This window comes from Colletes gigas, unplaced genomic scaffold, assembly GCF_013123115.1.
Source record: "Colletes gigas isolate AHSC1104 unplaced genomic scaffold, ASM1312311v1 Colletes_gigas_Sc00027, whole genome shotgun sequence".
Taxonomy (NCBI): Eukaryota; Metazoa; Arthropoda; class Insecta; order Hymenoptera; family Colletidae; genus Colletes; species Colletes gigas.
In genome coordinates, this window is record NW_025106656.1 from 28,319 (window position 1) to 49,224 (window position 20,906).

The following is a 20,906-nucleotide window of genomic DNA, read 5'->3' on the forward strand; positions in this document are numbered from 1 at the left end:
GGTCAAACAACATTAATCAAACACAGAGCTGGTAATAAATTTTAACTATTTATCAAACATTGACTTCACAACGAAAACTGCGCGCAGTCATGAAATTCGTTGAGAAGAAACTTACATGTAGGTCAAGGCAAATAAAAATAAGTTTGGAAAACAAAGTGGTTCTTTTTTACCGTTCTCGCTTTTTATTCTAGTCTTAAAAACCTGAACTACATTGTCAGCATTATCTTTCTCGCGAAATAAATGAGTAAACGCCTTTTTATAATAAATATACAATACTTTTGTATTAAGTACCAACACTTTTTTGAGTAAATCTATCTTCATTATTTCAAATTTACAAGAACCGATGTCAAGAATTTTAGTATTGTTGAGGTTTAGGAGTAAGTATAGTTTTGTAAGGCCCATTCTGTGATACGATTCACATAATTTTATTTTAATAGCTTCATTAAGATTATTGCGATAACGTTGCAGATAGATTCGTAAATTATTGACGTATAACATGTGCTTGTAATAGAGTGGAAAGCAGGTCATTTATATTAATGGTGAATAACAGAGGATCGAGAATACTTCCCTGAGGTGCACCTAATTTGATAGGACGCCAGGAGGATTTCACGTCACTTACTTCCTACAAAACCTGATAGCGATCACAGAGATATGTGTAAAACCAGTTAATAACAGCATATGAGCATCCCAAACCAATCAGTTTACTTAACAAATGGTAGTTCATCTATATTTAGTGAACCCAAATAGCTTGAAATATGCAAGAATATTTTTTTTAACCAAAGAAAACAATTCAACGCCGAAAAGGTTAATACATTTTCCAATCGATTGGGTAATTAATCAACCGAGTTTAGACCATGTTCAAACTAATTCCGAACAACTTAAAATCAAAGGTAACGTTAACAGGGATTAAATAAAAGTTCATTTCATCGAAGCATGAGGGTATTATAGAGAATGTAGACATTCTTGTTTAAATATTTTAAATATTACGATAGAGAATTTTGTTGTCTGCTATAAATGTGATAATATTATAACGTCAAATGATTACTACGTTGTTTTCTTCTATAAATATATTTTATGAACATTGGAAATAAAAATGTTCCATGACAATTACACATACTATTAAACTGTCCTAGATTATAGAGATTAATATTTGGATATTATATGTAGATGTAAACGCTAATATATTTGATGAGCATGCTGAAACAGATGGTGTAAATACTTCGGGTGAATATTAACACGAGGTCAATTATAATCCCATAATAAATACATTGATATTTGGGAATTTTGGTGATATTTCAACAACACAAATACAGTGATCTGGATAAAGAGACGACGGGCAATTAGAAAGCAAATATACGACATTCAATAAGAGGGGGATTGAACCAAAATATACTTTAACAAATAATTGCTCAACATAATGATAATAAGTACAGTGACATTCCTGAGGAAAATACTATTTTTAGAATTCCTATTTTGACACCGACGTATAATAGTATCGAGGGTGGTAAAATTGACTTATTTTTTAAAAGAACAAGTAATATAATAAAATTGTGTTTGCTTTTTAAGAATTTGCTTCAGATTAAGCCAAAGATATTTTTGAGATGCAACAGCATCGTAAATGAAAGCATACAGGCATATTCGAGTGTTGCATGTTTTTATGGACACGCGAGAGTTACGGAAAACATGAAAGAAAAATAGGTGTCCGACAAGTGAGCAAGCATAACACACGCGTTTGTTTCTATAACTTTCATAGAAGACGTAGAGTTCGAAATATATTTAGTTTTTTAAAAAAGCATTTGAACTACGTATACGAAAATTTGACGAGAAACGTTTGAAATTTTATTCAAATCAAAAAGTATTATTCAATCGTGTTTCCTCTGACGGTCTACGATATGTCAGACGCCGAATTGGCGAAGATTTGAAACCACAAAGCAGTTTATCGACTATGAAACATGGAGGTGAAAGCATAATGGTGTGGGCGTGTTTCTCTTGTAGAGGCCCTGGACCGATACGCCGAATTAATGGAATTATTGACTAGTTTCAGTATGTAGACGTATCGAAGAATACAATGTTTCCATAAGCACGCAATAACAGTTTCATTTGCCAAAATGATAATGATCCTGTTATCGTGACTTAAACTTAAATCCAAGTGGAATACAGTAAAGACAAGCTAACACCATTTTTTTGTTTGTAAACTAACAACACTCGAAAGCCTCGAAATCTATACATATTTCTTTTTTTAGACGATTTTGTAATTAAATATAGCACTATAGAGGTAACATTATTAAATTTTAAGTGAAAATAATTGTTTTAATTACTTATTATAAAATATCAAAATATAGATTTTTTTGTACAGTTAAGTAAGCATATTTCAGTTATTTATATGTGCCATAAGCATGTTTTAAACCATAAACAAAGAGTGCAAAGTTTTCAACAATTTAAACTTTGGGAGAGCTTATAAAAACATGTGGAAAAGTGTTAGACGTCGGACTTCTTTTTTATGAAAGCTGAGACCATTGTTAACAAGAGCATCTAAATTAGTTTATGTTAAAAAAAGACCATAAAAAGAAAAGATATAAATCGCTTTGGAGGCCACTATATACCGCGTATTGGTATCGCCATTAAAATTTTTGATTTCAGATTCGACATCAGCAATCTCGAAAACCCTAAATTACCAAGTTTTCGAAAGATTCGATGAAGTCTTGAATTTTCGGCGCGTTTCCGACACTTTCGGTCCACCGTGCCGTGGGTGAATTGCACGTGACCGGTTGTAACGAAACGTAAAAAAATGTCTCGTACCGCAAAGGGTTAAATTGTTGGAACGTACCCAGCCCGAATTCGTACGCGGTGCCGGGTAGCGCGCAAAAGCTTGCAGCGGATGTAACACGTCCGTAGACCGTCAGGTGGCCAGGAGAGCAAGCAAGCGCGGAACGCAATCAATATCGTTCGCAGAACGCGACGACGGTGCCTCGTGCGTGGCAGCTCCGGCCGAGCTTTCAGTCGGACGTACGGTCGCGACGAAAGCTCACCCGAGGCTCGCTTCGCCAAGCGCGTGTCCTGCCGCGTCGCAGCCGTATCATCGCGAACCCGCTCGGGGGTGGTGGAGTTGTTAAGCTGCCGACAAAATGGCGACCGCGATACCAAACAAATGACTCCGCGCGAAGAAAGCTGGCCCGCGAGCCTCGCGTGATTTCGACCGGTCCGTGGGTGATCGTCTGCTACTACCTCATAGCCGATACCATTTCGCCGAAAGCACGAAAGCTCGAATGCGTGGACGCGGTCCGCATCTAGGACACTGGGTCGGCTCTATCGTTTCGCGCTCGCGACGACGTGCATTCGGGAAACACCGAGAGGGAACGGTCGTCGAGGGATCGCGGCGCGGATCGGCCGCCACGGCGATCGAATCGATGCTCGCGTGAAGGATTTCGGTGAGAATTCGATTATCGACCAGCGATCCTCGGGGCTCGGGAACGACTGGCGGACTAATGGTATTAGAGGGTCCCGCGCTGTGCCCGCTTCTTAGCTGAGTGACGATCGCGGTTGGTCGCTGCCGGCTTCGATGGCCTGACGAATAACCCAGACGGCTGCCGCGATCGAGTTACGCGACCATGCATTTGCATTTCGAAAAGAACAACAATGCCAAGTGCGACTGCAACATCCTGTCGCTCAGCTGGATGGGCAAGGTACCGGATGAGTCGCCGGAGGTAGGTGATTCGTTCTTTCGCAAGGTTATCGGAGCGTAGTCATCGGAACAAATTGCATAGCCACCTACGGACGTGGCCAAACCGACGTTCTCACAATTTCACGACGAGATTGTTCGTTACGACATAAACGCGCGTACCAAGAATTTTATTAATATTTCGTACGCCCGCCTTTAGCCTTAATTACATTTCACGCGGTTAGGCGTACCTCTTATTAGCCTTGGACATGAATTTTTAATATTTTCATCTTGAGAAGTGCCTCTTTCCTTCTTATGGTAATGTTCGGTAGTTTAGCCGTGACAATCGACCATAAATTTAATCAGGGTTGTATTTAAGCCTGCGTATTTACATATTTGACCAAAAACTTCGTTGCTCATAAATTATAACCTGTTTTTTAATAATCGACAAGATATTGACAAATTATTTCAATATTAAGGCGGTTACCTCGTGTCTTGGGTAAAAAATTCATCTTTTTACGGATTCTTAAAGTTTAGGGTTTTCACGTATTGACGGGAATATGGGCGTTTAAGTAGGAAGGCTTGTAGCAAAAACTTTACCGTAAGCAGAATTTAATAATAAAAACTAACCCCATTGACTTGAAATTTTGGATGTACATAAAATATACATCCAGTTTTCGTTTGAACCATGATTATTTCAACTTCCGTTTGTAATATAGCAATGAGGCATAAAACTTGTAATAAAACTGGTTTTATGTCGTCGTTTCGTCGCAATTATTTTTAATTGAAAATTAAGAACATTAAGAGTTCTTCATTATTTTGTACTTCTTTATTATTATCATATTTATATTTCAAGTCGATCGGTTAAATAACTTTTGAGATATCGTACACGCCGTATAAAAAAGTTATCGTTTTTTAAAAGACTACTTGAAAATTTAGGTGTCAACTCAAAATACTATAATATAACGAATTTTTAAAATTTTACCACAATATTTTCATGAGGTTTCTTTTAGAATTCACTTATTGTTAGTTACTAACAGTTTATCGTCCAGGTAAATTAAAGTTCGACTAATCGAAAATGTGATAAAATTTATATATTGTACGAGGATCGATATGTAAATGTACCTGTACAATATGTAAATGATTTACCGAATAGTTGAAACAAACAAAAAATGACTAAATATGACCTATTTTTCGGTCAACAAAACAAAAGCCCCACTTAAAGTTTTAGCATTCGAGAAAGAACCCTCTAGATCAGCCCTGAATTTTTGGCACCCTGCAGTCAAGGGCGCTACCGTCTTGGCATCTTGCAGTTTTTACGAGTTTACTATACATGTTCTACAAAGTATACGTCACGAAAGCACGTCGAAATCGCGGGCAGCATACAATCACGGTTAGAACCATAGTGCCCCAACTTTACACAAGACCTGGTTGCGATGTTTCTGATTGGGATTCAGCGAGCAGAATAAAATTTCACACGACACAAGTGACTAATGTTTATAATCCTTTGCAGTAGTCTACGATATGGAACGAGATTAAAAAGATTGTTCGTAGAATACCAATGTAATTGAACAAGATCTTCTTAGGAAAACAGTACGTCTGTCTCAAAGTAATCTGTAAATATGTATTTACTATCCGCACGACAAGGTAACCAGTTTCACACTGAGTTCTAGACAACCTTGACTCCTTCACGGAGAAATTAAACGGAGAACTCTGGACAGCAGCTTACGTAAACTCGGTCTGAACGGTAGAAACTTCTATGAAATTACGGATGAAGTCGATGTAAGCGGTAACGATAGCGTCACGAGTCGATTTCAGTCAATTTCCCAAGGCGAATCACACGTACTGGAAAGCTAAAAATATCGCTCCTGAATGGAATTTAAAATTTAACGATATGATTTTTTGACTATGAATATATTCGTCGTACCAGACTATTGAAATTTATATTTTTTGTTTAAAAGGTGAACTTAACCGATCGTCAAGGTACGCTGTCGTGTTAGGTGGATTATCTCACTAAATGTTTCTAAATGTCGGACGCATAATGGCATAATCGAGCCAATAATACTTGTTCAACGCGATAAGGTTGCACTAGTTAAATATCACGAAACGCCAACGCGTGGCGGATCTTGCCGGTCTCGTCCCTTTCTTCCGCTCTTTTTTCGGTGAATTTTTAGATCGTCGAGACGGTCGTCGGTTATTTTAGAAACGCGGACGCTACACAGGATCGAAAGTGTCGATCCTCGCCGCGGTACGCGTCATAGAAACCGTAGACAATGCCCGTCCTGGAGCGTCGAACGTGGTCGTCGAATGCAACTGGAGCAGTTGATACGTCTCTGCATTATATTCTATATTTACCTGCAGGGAAAAATGACCTGAAAACTTGTTATTCTCTAGCCTGGCTTTAAGCCCCTAATTAACGCGTTCACTGCCGTCCGCGAATTAACCCTTGCGCCAGTAATCAAAATATTCACGGTTGTTCAATAACCGAGGCATGGAAGAGCTTCGAACTTCTCTTGTTTCGTTCGGTTGGTTGGTGTCTTTTTGGATCCAGGTATTAATTAGTTTTTATTCATTTCTTTTCTTTATTTTTTATGGACACGTTAGAAATCTAAATACACGAATATTGTTGGAGATAAAATATGGATCTACGAAGATCCAGCAGTGATTAAAATAGACATGCACTGTATTATATAATGCAAAGGTTATATATTTATGGAAGAAAGTTCGTAGCAACTATTTTTTTTTTTTCGAAGGATCATTATTTTAAAACTGTTCGATAACTCTTTTCGTTGTAGTTCGAACTATACTTGGAGGAAGCGTGTGTTTTTTTAGAAGCGTATAAATGTATGCGTAAAGTTTTAAAGCGTTATTATTAAACGCGTTTAAAAAAAGGATTTAAGATGCGTTTGCCATGGAAACGTTGAATCAATTATCCGTATTTCGCGTGAACAGGTTGATTTGTCATTTTGAGCCGTGGCTGGTGCCGCGTGTTCGGTATGAAATTAACGACACTTCGATGCGTTCAACCGGCATTCGTTACGGTTTGACACACGCGCGCAAATTGCCACGTACTCGATCGTTATTCGAGCGTTAACCGTTTCGTCAAAGCGTTCTCGAAAAACCGTCTGACTGAATTCAATTATCTTCCTTTGTAAAATCTTCTATTGGTAAATTTTCCGATTTTACAATTACCGTTCGGCCGAATTCCGATAACGATTAAATAAAAGAGCCATTTAGTCATCAATTATCGTGACATACATAACATATCCTGACGAGTTAGATTTAGCGAAAAAAGTTTAATTGGAGACAATTAATTCTCAAAGCGAGGAGTGTCAATATGCCTAGAGAGGTTAAAAGTAAGGTTAATAAAAAAACCTAATTAATAATTAGTCAAATTAACTTTGAGATGACCTTGCCATTTCCACCTAGAAACCTAATCATATCCATCATAACGTATCTTTGTTTGAACAGTACGGTTTTAACTCAACAGTTTCTTTCGTATCTCTAAACTCAATTGCTCACTTTATATGAATCACTATGTATTTTTTTTAGATGTCACTGGCTAGACATATGTGAATATATTCAACGTATTCAATGAACTGTATCGTCATATATTACCGGCTAAAAATATATCAACTGACGTATCGTTACTATTTATGGCACAGATAGATATGGCAAAGATAATTAGCTTCTACTTGCATTGAAAGTAATTGTTTTATTATAACTGTTTATTCTTATAAGCGACCTTATTCTGGTACACGCTTATTATTAGTAGTGATACTACAATACATTAAAAATATAAACGTTTCTGAAATTATGTGTTTAGTTGCTCAGTTGTATTTAATGCATACATTAAATCAAAACAGTCTCTTGTTTCAGTTTACATAGAATTCTTCATATAAATAGAGAGTTTAACGCGTCAATGTTCGGTTGAAAATGGCCAGCTGCATTCAGGAAATGCTACACCGTTTGTAAACAATTTCAATACTCCGTTGTTTAATAAACAGTTCTCCTCAAAATCTTTGATTAAACTTTACCAGCGTATTCTTCAAATAACATTGATGAAACAATGTCATGCAAAACGCAAGTCAGCGAATATTCTCTTCTAACAAGATAAATTTTGTCCCGACGAATGTGCTGGTCGTGCAATTGTCCCTCTATTAAATCGACGACTAAAATAACTTTTGTTAAGGCATTTTCCAACAAACCGAGTGAAATGTGCCGAAGCTCCGTTATGCTTTTGCTTCTACATCAAGCGCTCGAACAAAGCTGGCTCGAACTGTATCGCTGGTAACAGGTGAAAATGATCTATTGTCTGCAAGATTCCTCTGAATTGCTACAAATGTGACTTTGACTGGTCAATGCCGCGTAAAAGTTTGCCGATAGAGACACTCGGATTCTCTACTATTCCCACTTGTATCTGTGTGAAACGTATATCTGCCATTTTATGCTCTACGATATCAAGATTTATCGCAAATTACAGAAAATTGTAGCTGAAGAAAATGTTGTTAAGTTTCTTCTTTTAAATAATGGAACAGCCTTCGTGAACGAGCATGCAGACATTTTCAGAAGTTACTTTCGTACATAGTTACAAGCTACACAAATTTTTATAAAAAATTTTCCAAACCATGTTTCTCAGGTTTACACACAGTTTATTATCGAGCACTTTCAAATCTAGGCTACCAGAGGGTTACTCTCCAACCGAAATGAACTCTGAAACGTTGTTCCTTAACCACTCTTGTACTGAAATGAATTCTAAAACATTGTTCCTTAACAACTCTACCCTCGTGTAGGGAAAATTATAGTTTTCGTTTCACAACTTTCTTGCAGCTTTTTGGTACTCGTTTATCTTAACACATTTATCAATCACTGCAGCTCCGACACTAGTTTTCTGGCAGGTCAAATACGAATCACGGAACGTATGTTATAAATTGTGGTCAGAATTCGAGCAAATAGCAATTTGGATAACTCGAAACGCGCTCTGACAAAAATCAGTTTTTAAAATAATTTTGGGAACTCTGCGTTTGTTTATTTAAGCAATCCTTCTTTGTTAGATTTGAACTACTAGTCGATGACTTTTTCTTGAAATATCTTTTACAAAATTTCCAAGCAGAAGGATATCCAACACTTTCGAATAAAACTTCTCTGGATTCGAAGAAATCGAATTTCAAGGCAAGGAGGGCGCGTTTGCCATGTTCGTGTCGGCGTTGAAAGAGAAATTGGAAGACTCGGTTCTAGTGCAGGGTCGCTCAGGGATCAATTATTGAAGTCGCTTCATTAATTCAGCGCTGCGCGTGTCTTGGCCGGAAGTGAACGGTGCAATATTTGAAAACGAGAGTCGCGTCTTCGAAACAAGGCTCCGCGGAGCGATTTCCTCGCGATTTTACGATAGTGAAAGAGGCGTTCGCGCGTCTCCGTCGGGATTTCGTCGCTTCGCGGACCCGGTTAATAATACCACGGAGAGTTTCGAGACCACATCAAAGCAGGGTGGAGATTGGAATCCGTCGGGGTGCAGCGGAAGCGACTTAGCGTCGAGGGCGGGCAGAAATTCAGAGGGGCGACGAGCGTGTACGTGTACGTAGCCAGGCCGACGGTGAAGATGAAGTTCGTGCCTGGTGTCTCGATTAGATCTTTTCACGGCATGAGCAGCGGATGCCGGGCTTTGTCGAGCTACGCTCACGGGCGTCGCACGAGTGGCGCGAAACGACGCTGGAATAGCCCCGGTTGGACCCACGAGGACAACAGGGAAGGATATTCCGTCTGCTGCAGAGGGAATGCAACGTTTATTGATTCCCAATGCCCCACGTCGATGGTGCACGTCTGTGGGAAGCGCGCCAAATTTCGAAAGGGGATTTCCGTGTCAGAGGTGAATCGAAGGTCGTGTCGTTGTGGGTCGTTGAATGAGCGTCGACGTCACCGACGACATTTTCGAAAACTGTGTTGTGCCATTTCGAACGTTGTTGGCGGCACTAAATTCTGGAAACGTGTCCTCGTTAATCGTAACATTGTGTATCTACGAGCAGTTAATTTCACGCCTTCGTGTCGTTGTATGAAAATCGAGTTACACTGGTTATTAACCTGGAGCTGAAAACTAACGAAAGCTGCACCAAATTTAGTACGTATCGAATCGACGCAAATAATATACTCGTTCATATCTAAGTAGGATTAATTCGATCGGCAAAGTTTAGCGCGCGCTGCAGGGTGCGATCGATCCGAATTCATTACGCTTCCTGTGTCCCTTGATCGACGAATTTTCCTCGTTCGACGACTAGCTCAGCTTCCGGAGCTAATCGTCGATCAACGATTTCGTAAAATCGTTTCATGCGACGATGAAAAGGCATCGCGTCAAGGTGGTACTATTACGGGAAAAATAATTAAGTTTACGGCTGATCGATAGAGTCCGATTTGGATATTCGGGGACAGATTTTCATTACAATTCGGCGAACTACCAATCAGTATGTACGAGTTCAACTACCTTCCACTGCTAATACAATAAATGCTTAATTTTCGTTTGTTTGCTCGATATATCTAACCTCGAGTCATAACTACAACTGAGTTATTCCAACTGATCGATATTGTTTTGGCTATTTGGAACGTACGTTTCCTGAACACACGTACAGCAAGCACACTCTGCACGTTTAAGCGCCATTAAGACGAGCAAAAACTTACAACCCCTCTGCTTCATTCCTCGTTAAAAAAGCTCTCGAGAACTAATAGTGAACCATTACGCAGGGCTCATGTGAAATAGTCATTTTTACTTTACGAAGGTTGGCTACAATTTTTGCAGTTGTATGCACTGGGTATCAGTTAATTTCGTCGTAAAAGAACTCGTAAACGAAACTATCTTCTTCGTGGAATATCCAACATTCTAATTTTGTCGCGCGAACGTCCGAGGCTAATGGCTTTAAAGTAGCTGACGTTCGACTCTGATTTCATCAAATCAGGAAAGGGAGTAAAAATGAAAGAAAAACAGAATTATGCTAAACTACGTAAAACAAACTTTCTTTTTAAATCCATGTTTTAGTTTGTCCACGCTGCGTCCAAAGTTGGATGTAACGCCGCAAATAAATCAAAAAGTTCCTTGAATTTTTGGAGCAAGTTTTTTATGCCTCGTATAATGCATAATGTGGTGAGAACCAGAATTTATTTACTTTGAAGAGATTATACTCGTGCGCACGCCATCAACGTTGCTTTTAAACTTCCTTAGAAATGTTTAAAATATATTTATATTTGTTTAAGACCACCGCGTTTGTTTCCAGAAATCTGTTCTTTCGTGAAATAGCGTGAGTCAATATAGATATATGTATATTTAAAACACACGTGACTTTGATGTTTGCACTACAGGCGACACACGGATGAACGAACGCGATTTTCCAGATCAAATAATATACCGTGCTCGTACTACGGATTGTACTCAAATCGATACCGTCATTATTGAGAATCTGTTTCGATCTTTGCTGCGAGCTTTGTTTGCGGTTAGATCGAATTACCACCACGGTGCTTTTGTAGATACCACTCACTTCAATGTCCAGGCGATAACACGGTATAATGAATATCGTATCCCTGAAACATTACAAATTTATATCCCACAAAAATTGTATTTCAGGATAGAAATGTGTACGGTGGAAGAATAGCTTGGCCGAATGGAAAACGTTCTAATTTTTAACCGAGAATTTCACAAAGTGTGCTACGTTCGCATATTATTTCGTTCGACTGATTTCTGATTTCTGATCTCTCTACGTTCGCGAGGAACCAATTCCTGCTGGTTTCTTTTTGCTCTCCCAACCTCTGGGCTCCGCTGTCTTCTCGTCCTGGTTCGTGAAGAAAGACACGATGGGTCATCAATCACAACCCCAGGAAACGTTTCCAACCACTCGATGCGATACTTGTCGGTAGTGGAGCCCTCGCTGGAAAGGAGTGCCAGTATATAGTGCAAATGTACCCTCAACGACGTTAATGTACTCACATGTTGATATGGAAGTGCATTAACGATTTTGAATGTGGGACGTTCCCACTCTCGTACTGAGCAACGAGGCCACCAAGTATGTGTTAATGCGAAGGAGACAAGCGAATGTCTGTTCCGGGTTCGCCTTGCGTTACAGGCTAAGATATCTAAGGTATTCCCCTCGGGTCCAATGTCTCAGATTGTAATACAAAACAACCAGAAAGGAATAAATCAGAGCGTCGATTATCGGAAATATCAGGTAGACAAAACATTTTCGATAAACAAATTTTTAAATATGATAAGAATTTATATCAACGAATTGATTTCGCGAATGGTTAGTCAATTTAAATAATTTGTTGATAAAAATGTTCAATAAATAAATAAAAAACGAAGTTAAATTTTGCTTCTAATAAAATAGCTTTGTACCGAAGAAGTAACAAGTTATTTATTAAAAATATAGATCACCGGTGGTTTATTATTCAATAATGAATATTCTGTAATACTTTATTCGGTGCTAACCAACCTTCGACTGTAATACTTATAAAAATAAATCCATGCACGACCTCGTTAGGAACTATTTTTAATTAATCTACAACTTTTTAACGCTTTTTGCTGCCTTGAACCATGCAAAAAATACTTGAATCAACTCCGTAACTTTATAAATTCTATGACGTTTTATGTAAACGTACGAGTTCCTTTCAAAAGCGTTTATTAAGGAAATTCTACGCTGACTGAAAACCGACAGAGTAATCGAAGAAAATTAAATCTTTCTTTAACTCCGAACTGTTGAATAATTCAAGTTCCTAACTCACGAACGTCGCCAAGTTTTCACTGAATAGAACACGAGAGAATAAGGGCAAGTGAAAATACAGCTAACGTTCCAAAAGTATTCGTGAAAGATCCGGAAACCATTTAAGGATAACCAGAATGCTGGGTAGAAAAGCGAAGTCGTCTTCGAATTTCATCTTTGACCTCGGTAACTTCTTCTTTCGATAGTATTTATTTTATTTTAAGTTATTTGTAGTCGAAACCAGAATGCAAACCTGTTGAACAAATGAAACAATGCACAAAATAACGACGGACTAAGATAACCTGTTGGACAATCTGCGTATTTGTGATTTATATGTATAATTAATTTCCGCACTTCATCATTTTAATGACGCAAACTGGTTTGTAATTTCATGCGTTGAAAGATGTTGAATCATTTTCGGGACACGTTGGTTATTTCGAAAAGTATTTCATTATTTCAAGTACAAAATTGTTATTGTCAAAGTTATTTCGTCAGATGAGATAACATAATTGTATTTAAAAAATGGAATAAACTTGAAATAAGAAAACTTGTTATTTAAAACAGTATTTTAAATAATGTCGATTTAAATGTATCTGTGTTTGCCAAGTTTTGGTCCGTTTGGAACATCTATAAAATGATTTGTAAAATAATTTATATCGGAATTACTTCCATTTAAAGTAAAATATTTCATTTTTTAACCCCCCCAGATCTGCAACCGTTTCATTCGATCCTTATCGCCGAAAACGATCAAAATTCGGATTCGCAGGGTTCGATTTGGATCGTAATGGAATGTGGATATAAAAATACATGTCGCTCTTGAGGCTATCGAACGTTTGATGATTCGATTCGTCTCGAGGATCCATCAAGACAGAACGGCTCTATTGTTCTCCAGGCCTTTGTTCTTCGGAATAAATGGAACTTCTCATTTTAGGTGTAACGTGTGTTGTAGACGAACGATTGTCCGCATTAGCCAGGATAGATCTTCAACCAGAAGATGCAATGAATTATGAAATTTTACGAGTACATAGGCAATTCTTTCATAAATAACACATTGATAGTAGTCACAGGTGACCGATTAAAAAGAGTTTTTTTATTATTTAGGTACTAGTTCAAAATTTTCCAGGTCAATATTTCAATCGGTTCACTCATTCTGAATACCAATCAATTGTAATAAAACGATGTCGATTACATGAATACATGATTTTATGTCTCGTAACATTTTAGTGATAATAAATTTTCTACGTCGTGTATCGTGGCAATAAAACGCGCGATTCTATCGTATCAAAAGTAAAACTTGTTGGGTTTCCTGAAATCGGATATTCGGAAAACTGCTGTGTCTATTCTATTCGACTTTAGTTCATCCTCGCCATTAAAGGGATATCAAGTATCCGGTACGGTTCCAACTTCGCCTAGACCAGGGTTGAAGAACCTTTTGTTACTGGAAGGCCGTCTGTTGCCTCATAAGGCTGCACGCTCTGTGCACTACTAATTTTCTTATAATTATAAAAAGATACCCACTTAAATATAAATCAATATCTTTTTAAGAACCCATAAACGAGGAAATGACTTTTTAGTTACGTTTTCCGTCAATGTTTTCATTTTTATAGCTTTCCCTATCTATTGGAATATTTCAGTCATCGCTAAATAATTATTAACTCTAACTTGAAAAGTAACACAAATATATTTCGCTGTGTTTGAAAAGACCATTATTTTCTATTGTTGTACAATACACTACCAAGAGCAAGCCTAGATGTTTACGAAGAATATACATTTATATTTATATAAGACTTTGTGACACTCAAATTAAAATCATATTCTCCAGTGACTTCCTTTGGAGTTAATTTATCGTAAAAGCGTGGCACACCCGCGAGAGGAATATCTAACGATAAAAAGTTCGCTTGAAACTCGTACCGCAACATTACATGCTTAAAAGTTTGCGTATTATAGCCATTGTTTATTGTCATTATTTCTAACGGAAAATATGAAGTCTAAGGTAAAAAGATTAATTTAAATTATGAATCGTAACAAAATTTTGATCGATAAACCAATATTTCTCCTTTACTGTGTTCTGTTACTGACGGAAGAGTAAAAATCAGAATTTGAACATTTTACCGTAGCACTTAAGAACACGATTTTGCCACTAATAGTTTGTGGAGGGTAAAAAATTCTTTGTTCATGTCACGCGGTCCCTCTCGTCAAGAGCATACAGTTAATTGCCGAGTCAACTTATTCCTCTCGAATAAGATATATTGTGAAGTAGGCAGAATAAATTGAGGTTGAAGCGTTCAGTCAATCAGTGGGAAAGTTGCCAACCACTGAAGCTTCAATTCATCGCTCGGAAAGAAACACTGTTCAACGTCCATAAAATATTACACGATATCTCGATGCAAATATTCGTTCGAAGCGAAAAGATTATCAAACAACGTGCTATAAACAATTACTTAAAAATGGTTGCACAGACGAAAGATTAATAGAGACCGAATAGGCCAAGTTGAAGCTTTGCTTGTCAACATTGCCGCGGGAAACAATTACACGAGCTTAGGTTCTCAGAGTAATTGTTGGAACACAGAACCAATTTTAACTTTGAAACGAGGTCGAATCGGTCATATTTTTACATGGATCTCGCGTGTCATTTACCAGCTCCGAATCTATTGTCAAAGCAATTCCCACCAATAATGAAACAGTGTATCTGTACACTGACGTTTGCAATATAGATGATGTTGGATATTTCGAAGGATGTGGGCCAAAAATATAAAACGTTAATTTTGGATATTTATTAGTTTTTATTGAATGCGTACGTGACGGCTGGGAACCAATATGTGTAATCGGCGACCTTAATGATCAAACTTAACCGATTTCAATAATTTCCAGTTTCACCTTGCGTGGCCGGAATATTAATCTAGCCTAACCTAATTTAAACCATCGATTAGATTAAACTAGGTAAGACTCGGGTTATTATCCCGGCAGCCAACCACTCAAGCTAGTATTTAAGGTCTTATGCAAATACGGAAGAGGATGAACTTCCGACATCTTCACCGAATTTTCCCCATACAAATACTCTAAATAAATTTTTTTAAACGAAGAATTAAAGCAATACAAATAGAAATGAACGTGATATTGATTGTGTTTAAGAAACCACATATAGTATTGAAAGTTTTTTATTACTATCTCGAAAACTAATAAATGCTAGGAGCTTAAATTCTACATTTTGGTTCCATTAGCTTTCCCTGTGATTTCTCCCAAATTTCACGTACAACCGTGATATTTCTCGCGGCTGGTAGGAAAACATCACGCCCGCAAACCTCGAATGCGGTTCCTTTTTATTTCAAGTGCTCCAAGTGTCTTCTACGCCGGTTGTTGAAGCGCAGTGAATGTCGAAACCCTCCGTGCGCGTTGCGCGGCTTGTTGCAGCAATGTAAACGTGCTTTACGAGCAGCTTGTGTCACGCCTGCTACCACATTTTAGTTTACGCGACCAGACCAATAATTTGCGAAAACGGTTATCCAAAAAATTTGCAGAAAAAATAATCATTAACAAAACTCTGTTACATAAGTCGAAGGTAACCATTATCAAAACATATACACGACTAAAAATATCAATTTCTGAACATTCTGGTTACACAATAATGATTATTTTTAGTTGTTGATAATCATTATCTCGGTTGCTCGTAATAATTATCGACGAGGAAAATTGCTTTATCATTCATGTTTTACCATTGCTAATGAAAGTCTTGGTTAAAATTACTCATAATCAGTATCAATTACGTAAATTGAATTATGGTAAAAGAGAGCAGATTAAAACGGATCACTTTAGTATATAAATATATTTCTATCGTCGATAACTGATACGAACGACCGAAATGAATTTCCCTCGTCAATAATGGTTATTGGTAACGAAAAAAACTTTTATACCCGCTATTTATAACTGAAAGCATTTTAGTCAAGAAAATTATTGTTAACCTATAACTTTTTTATCTAATTACAGTATCAATCTTCTTAAGTTCTATTATGTCTGGTAATATCGTTTTGCAGTTAATAGTTCCCAATTTTTCCGTTTCAGTTCGTGACTCATTCGTTTTATTTTCGTATTTGAAACACGATACTATTCACGTATGAAGCGCGAAAAAAGACTGTTTAATGTCTATACGCTAACCATGTATGTTGACACTTGAAGCAGAAACAATTATTATGTATGTATGTCACGAGAATCATAGCTACGACTAGCTGAAATAATCTTCCTACATAATGTTCATAACGTGAGAGAAATTTTTTTCTAAATATTCTGATCCAGGGATATACGCATCCTGAATTTTCCAAAAGAGTTTAGCACACTTGTTACTAATGTATCCAATGTATTTTAAGTAAATTACGATAATTTACACTTTCAAGTAGTAAAATCGGGACACCGTATTCATTTAGAAGTGGGTTAGATAGTGATTTTTATTTCGAGCCGACACTGCCTCTTGTATACTGTTCGACGAGGGAAATTAATAGGATACGACAGGAAAAAGTAAAATAGAACAACAATGACCGAGTTTCGCGCACAAACGCCCGGTGGCCGAAAACTTTTTATATTTTTCGTTGCCTCGCAGACCCAGTTTCTGATCACTTAAACGTGATTTTAATTTGGTATACAAAAGTGTAAAAATAGTAACAGTTACATTACAGTTGTATAAATGTCATTAAAATTATTTTTCGTATACGTAAAACTCATTTTTATCGAGAGACCTTCACGAATCGCCTGATAATAACGTCATGAATATATAACGAAGGATATAACAATTGTTGTCAGTAGATGAGAATGAATGATACGTATTTATCTCATTGCTTTCGCCTGGGACCGCTGGGTCAATGTAAACAGCAGAGGAGATGATTCCGCTATTGGATTCCAATGTAAAAATTATCTCTCGGAAGTGAGAATTATTGTACTTCATAACTAGCTGTTACCCGCATCATCGCCCGCATTGAATTCTTTTTTACGTATCTCGTTGCATGTGGGAAGTGCAGCAAGAGTGCATTCCTAACGCTAAAATAAAAAACCCAGTTTGTATAAACGTATGCCTGATATTATTTTCTACTCAAGTTACAGCTTCTTTTGTCTTGTAATAACTGCCTATCTACCTCCTCTTCCCGTTTCTCTTGTACTACGAGTACAGTTCGATGCATTTAACACCTGTTATTCTCGTCTAAATGGTAAAACGGCGATTTAGAAACCGCTCTAAAGTTGTACTTACGATCGAAAGTTCAGTAGATATTTAGTTAACCAAAAGCTGTAATTCGGTTGAAGTGCTCTATAAACTCTACGTTTAAGTCACAGTTACAAAGTTACAATTTATATAGATAACGTTTCTGGAGGCATCACCCACGCGTCGCTAAAGACGAATAAAGAGCATCGCGCCGAATAAATATCTTATTTACGACGGTAGTAAAATGAAAGGAAACGAGGCATCGAGTCGCTTCGAAAACCCTGTCGTTTCCCTTTTCACAATTGAACGCCACTGAAAAGATGCCGGACCTTTTGTATTCATTGTGTAAAGAGGAAAAGGTTGCGCGACTATAGCGGGGCGAACTGCTGCCAGCGGCGTTGGGTAGTCGAAATCTGCCCCTACCTTGTCGCGTATTTTTCTAAGGGTTCGTATCGGCTCGAGTAATTACGCCTACATATGTATGACAGGTCTGAGGGTGAAACCCTTCCAACATTGAAGCCCCCGCCACCTGACGCAGCCGCGCTTAAGTGGAAGAGTTACGTGCCGACGAATAGTAATACCAACCGCTGTGTTTAGAAGGCGTACTCGCCTGGGCACGCAAGAAAATCCATCTAATTCTGGAAGGCGCCCGAGCTAGCCGAATACAAATTTATAAGGTTCAGGGAAGTCGTTATCGTCTAGCTTCGGGTCGCTGATCGATCGTGAAAATGATTACCCTCGTTTCTATTTGGGGAAGGCGCAGCCCGCGAAAGGAGACGAATGGCATTATCGGATATTGAATGCAGCGCAATGTAAACTATGCATAAAATTTAACGATTCCGACCTGCACGCTCCTCCGATGCAGTGTCTCCCAACCCTTGGTCCGCAACAATTTTGACAACACGAAAGAAACCCTTGTAGCGTGCAAAAAAAATATTTAAAATTTGTACTTTGTTTGGGATTTAAAAGTTTTTTTAATTTGAAACTCTAGGTCAAACAAAATCCGATCAACATATTAATTTAAACAAATACGATAAAGTTAAGAATTGCATTTGTAGAAGTCATAAAGTTGTACCAAGAAAACGACGATGGTCGCACTTGAAGACCGTGGTACAGGTGTACAGCACTCATAGCACTTCGCAACCCTAACTCTAATGCCGAGGGGCGTGAAAATTAATGCGCAGTCAAGTGTTTCCTTTGTTTGTACCCTATACGTCTGACAAACTGAAAGAGCGAGTATAATCGTGCATCGAAGCAAGGTCGAATAAAAGTTCGTTGCTTTTCAAAGTTAAGTTTTTAACAAATGAATATAAAAAGGATTGGTTAAGAGTAGAACGCAGCGACGCCACAAATGTTGATGAACCTACTTTTAAAATTCACAAACATCGCTGTCTGTATTCACATATCTTTTCTTGAATAAATGGACAAAGGATTCGACTCTGCTACAAAACAAGAAAAGTGGGGGATACAATTTTCCAAGTTCAGCGAAACGTTTCTAAAAGAAAAAAAAAAGCGGGAAAATAAAAGAGTATAACAGCGTGGAAACTACAGGAATGGGGATCTCTTCATGAAACTCTCTCCATGCAAATGAAACTTTGAATCTTTATGCATCCACAATGGTATAGTTACGCAATTATAATCCGTGCGAGAATTTCTGTTCCGTTCCACTGTCTTATTCGCAAATAGATACGAAATTTTAATTAAATATACTGCTGCTCGATTTTCTGGCGCGTGAAAAGATTCGTTGGCATATTTCTCCGCTTGTAATTTGACTTTCAAATTCTTGTTAAATGTATGCCACGAAATTCACTGAATTCTGAAGGTTGAAATAATACATGCCGCATGTTACGAATGCTTTGTTTGTCGTGCTAGAGTATATTTACCAAGTGCTCCGCGATGTAACTAGTAATACTTTCCAGCATGATTGACAAGTTATATGATAACGTTATCAATATTCTATAATCTATGTTCTTGATAATTTCATAATAGCTGCAAATTTGCACATTATTAACGATTTGCAAAACAACGAATACTTTTTAAAATAGTATATCGTGACCTTGAGATTGACCCTGAATCTGAATTATTCACCATGATCTATGTAATTGTGTGCAATATTGACATATTGCCGAATAGATCATGAGGTCACCAACATTCGGATCACGTGACGGGGTAGAGACTAGTAAAATTGGATTGGTGGGTGGGGCCTTGGGGTGGAGGAGCCCCCACCATCTAGAAATCCGAATGTCGGGTGACGTGACAATCTATCCGGTACTATTACAACCCTGGATATGTGTCGTATTTTCGCGTCTGATACAAATCGATCGTCAAGTGGCACACACTGATCGACAGATACATATTCAACATATTACCGATATCTTCTCCGTATAGTGTTTGTTTATATTAGATAGGATCCAGTTTGACATTAGAGATAATATTATCAAGGATTTATCTATCTACAACTGGATTGTGAAATCCATAAGGTCATAAACTTTTTATATAAATTCTCAAGTTCAATATCAGTTCAATATTACGATATCTAAGTAATTGAATCATTCTTCATGGAAATACAAATAATCGCGATAAAGTAAAAAACATATCAAGCATCTTCGATACCAATTCGAACCATCATCGTTGAGTAATGCATTTTACTACTGTCTGAAATCCTTCGCGTATACGTCATCGACAGAACGTTTTGGGATAAAAAACGACGATTGTTCCTTTCTCATTTAACAGGACGAAGGATGGAAACTAGACCGTACAAATTACTATCAGGAGGGATGGTTGGCCACTGGTAACGCTCGTGGCCTTGTGGGGGTGACTTTTACTACGTCTCACTGCCGAACGAGGGCCACGGAACTTCCACTGAGAGCAAATTACAACCTTCGGGGACATCGCAGCGAGGTGAGTTCTATTTTTCTTAGCCAGAACACTTTTTCTGCGTTTCTTCTTCACGCGATCGTAGTAAACGAGACGCGGTGAAGTGTCATTTAATTTGCTCATTTCCCCCTTTTCAAACCAGTGGAGCGGTTAATAACGTTGATCGTTTTAATTCCTGGAACCCCTACGTTATTCAAGAGGCAGTCCGTAAACGTTGGCTGGAAAAGTTTCTTAGTCAAAGGTGCGAGTTCTTCGGTTCTTAAATCATATTTGATAGGATGAGAATACACTCGAAGCCCCGGATAAATTTATACAGTCTCGATCGGGTTCGATAGGCGGTAGTTCCTAAAATTACACAATTAATCGACGACTTTGTACCTGTCGATAAATTATACCACGTAGTAGTATTTAGAACAAAGTAATCTAGCAAGTGTAGTATCAAGACATTTTC

At 37.9% G+C, this 20,906-nt stretch overlaps 1 protein-coding gene across 2 annotated transcripts in view; it reads left to right on the forward strand.

Annotated features, from left to right (window-relative positions):
• The first annotated feature begins 3,022 nt into the window (after positions 1 to 3,022).
• The window catches only part of LOC122401666 (tubby-related protein 4), a 53,018-nt gene continuing 35,134 nt past the window's right edge, over positions 3,023 to 20,906 (forward strand). For both annotated transcript variants that reach the window (XM_043403941.1, XM_043403943.1), the window contains exons 1-2: positions 3,023 to 3,704; positions 20,312 to 20,479. In XM_043403941.1, the coding sequence (XP_043259876.1) occupies positions 3,609 to 3,704; positions 20,312 to 20,479 (264 nt within the window). In that variant the 5' untranslated portion in view covers positions 3,023 to 3,608. The remainder of the gene's footprint in view (positions 3,705 to 20,311; positions 20,480 to 20,906) is intronic.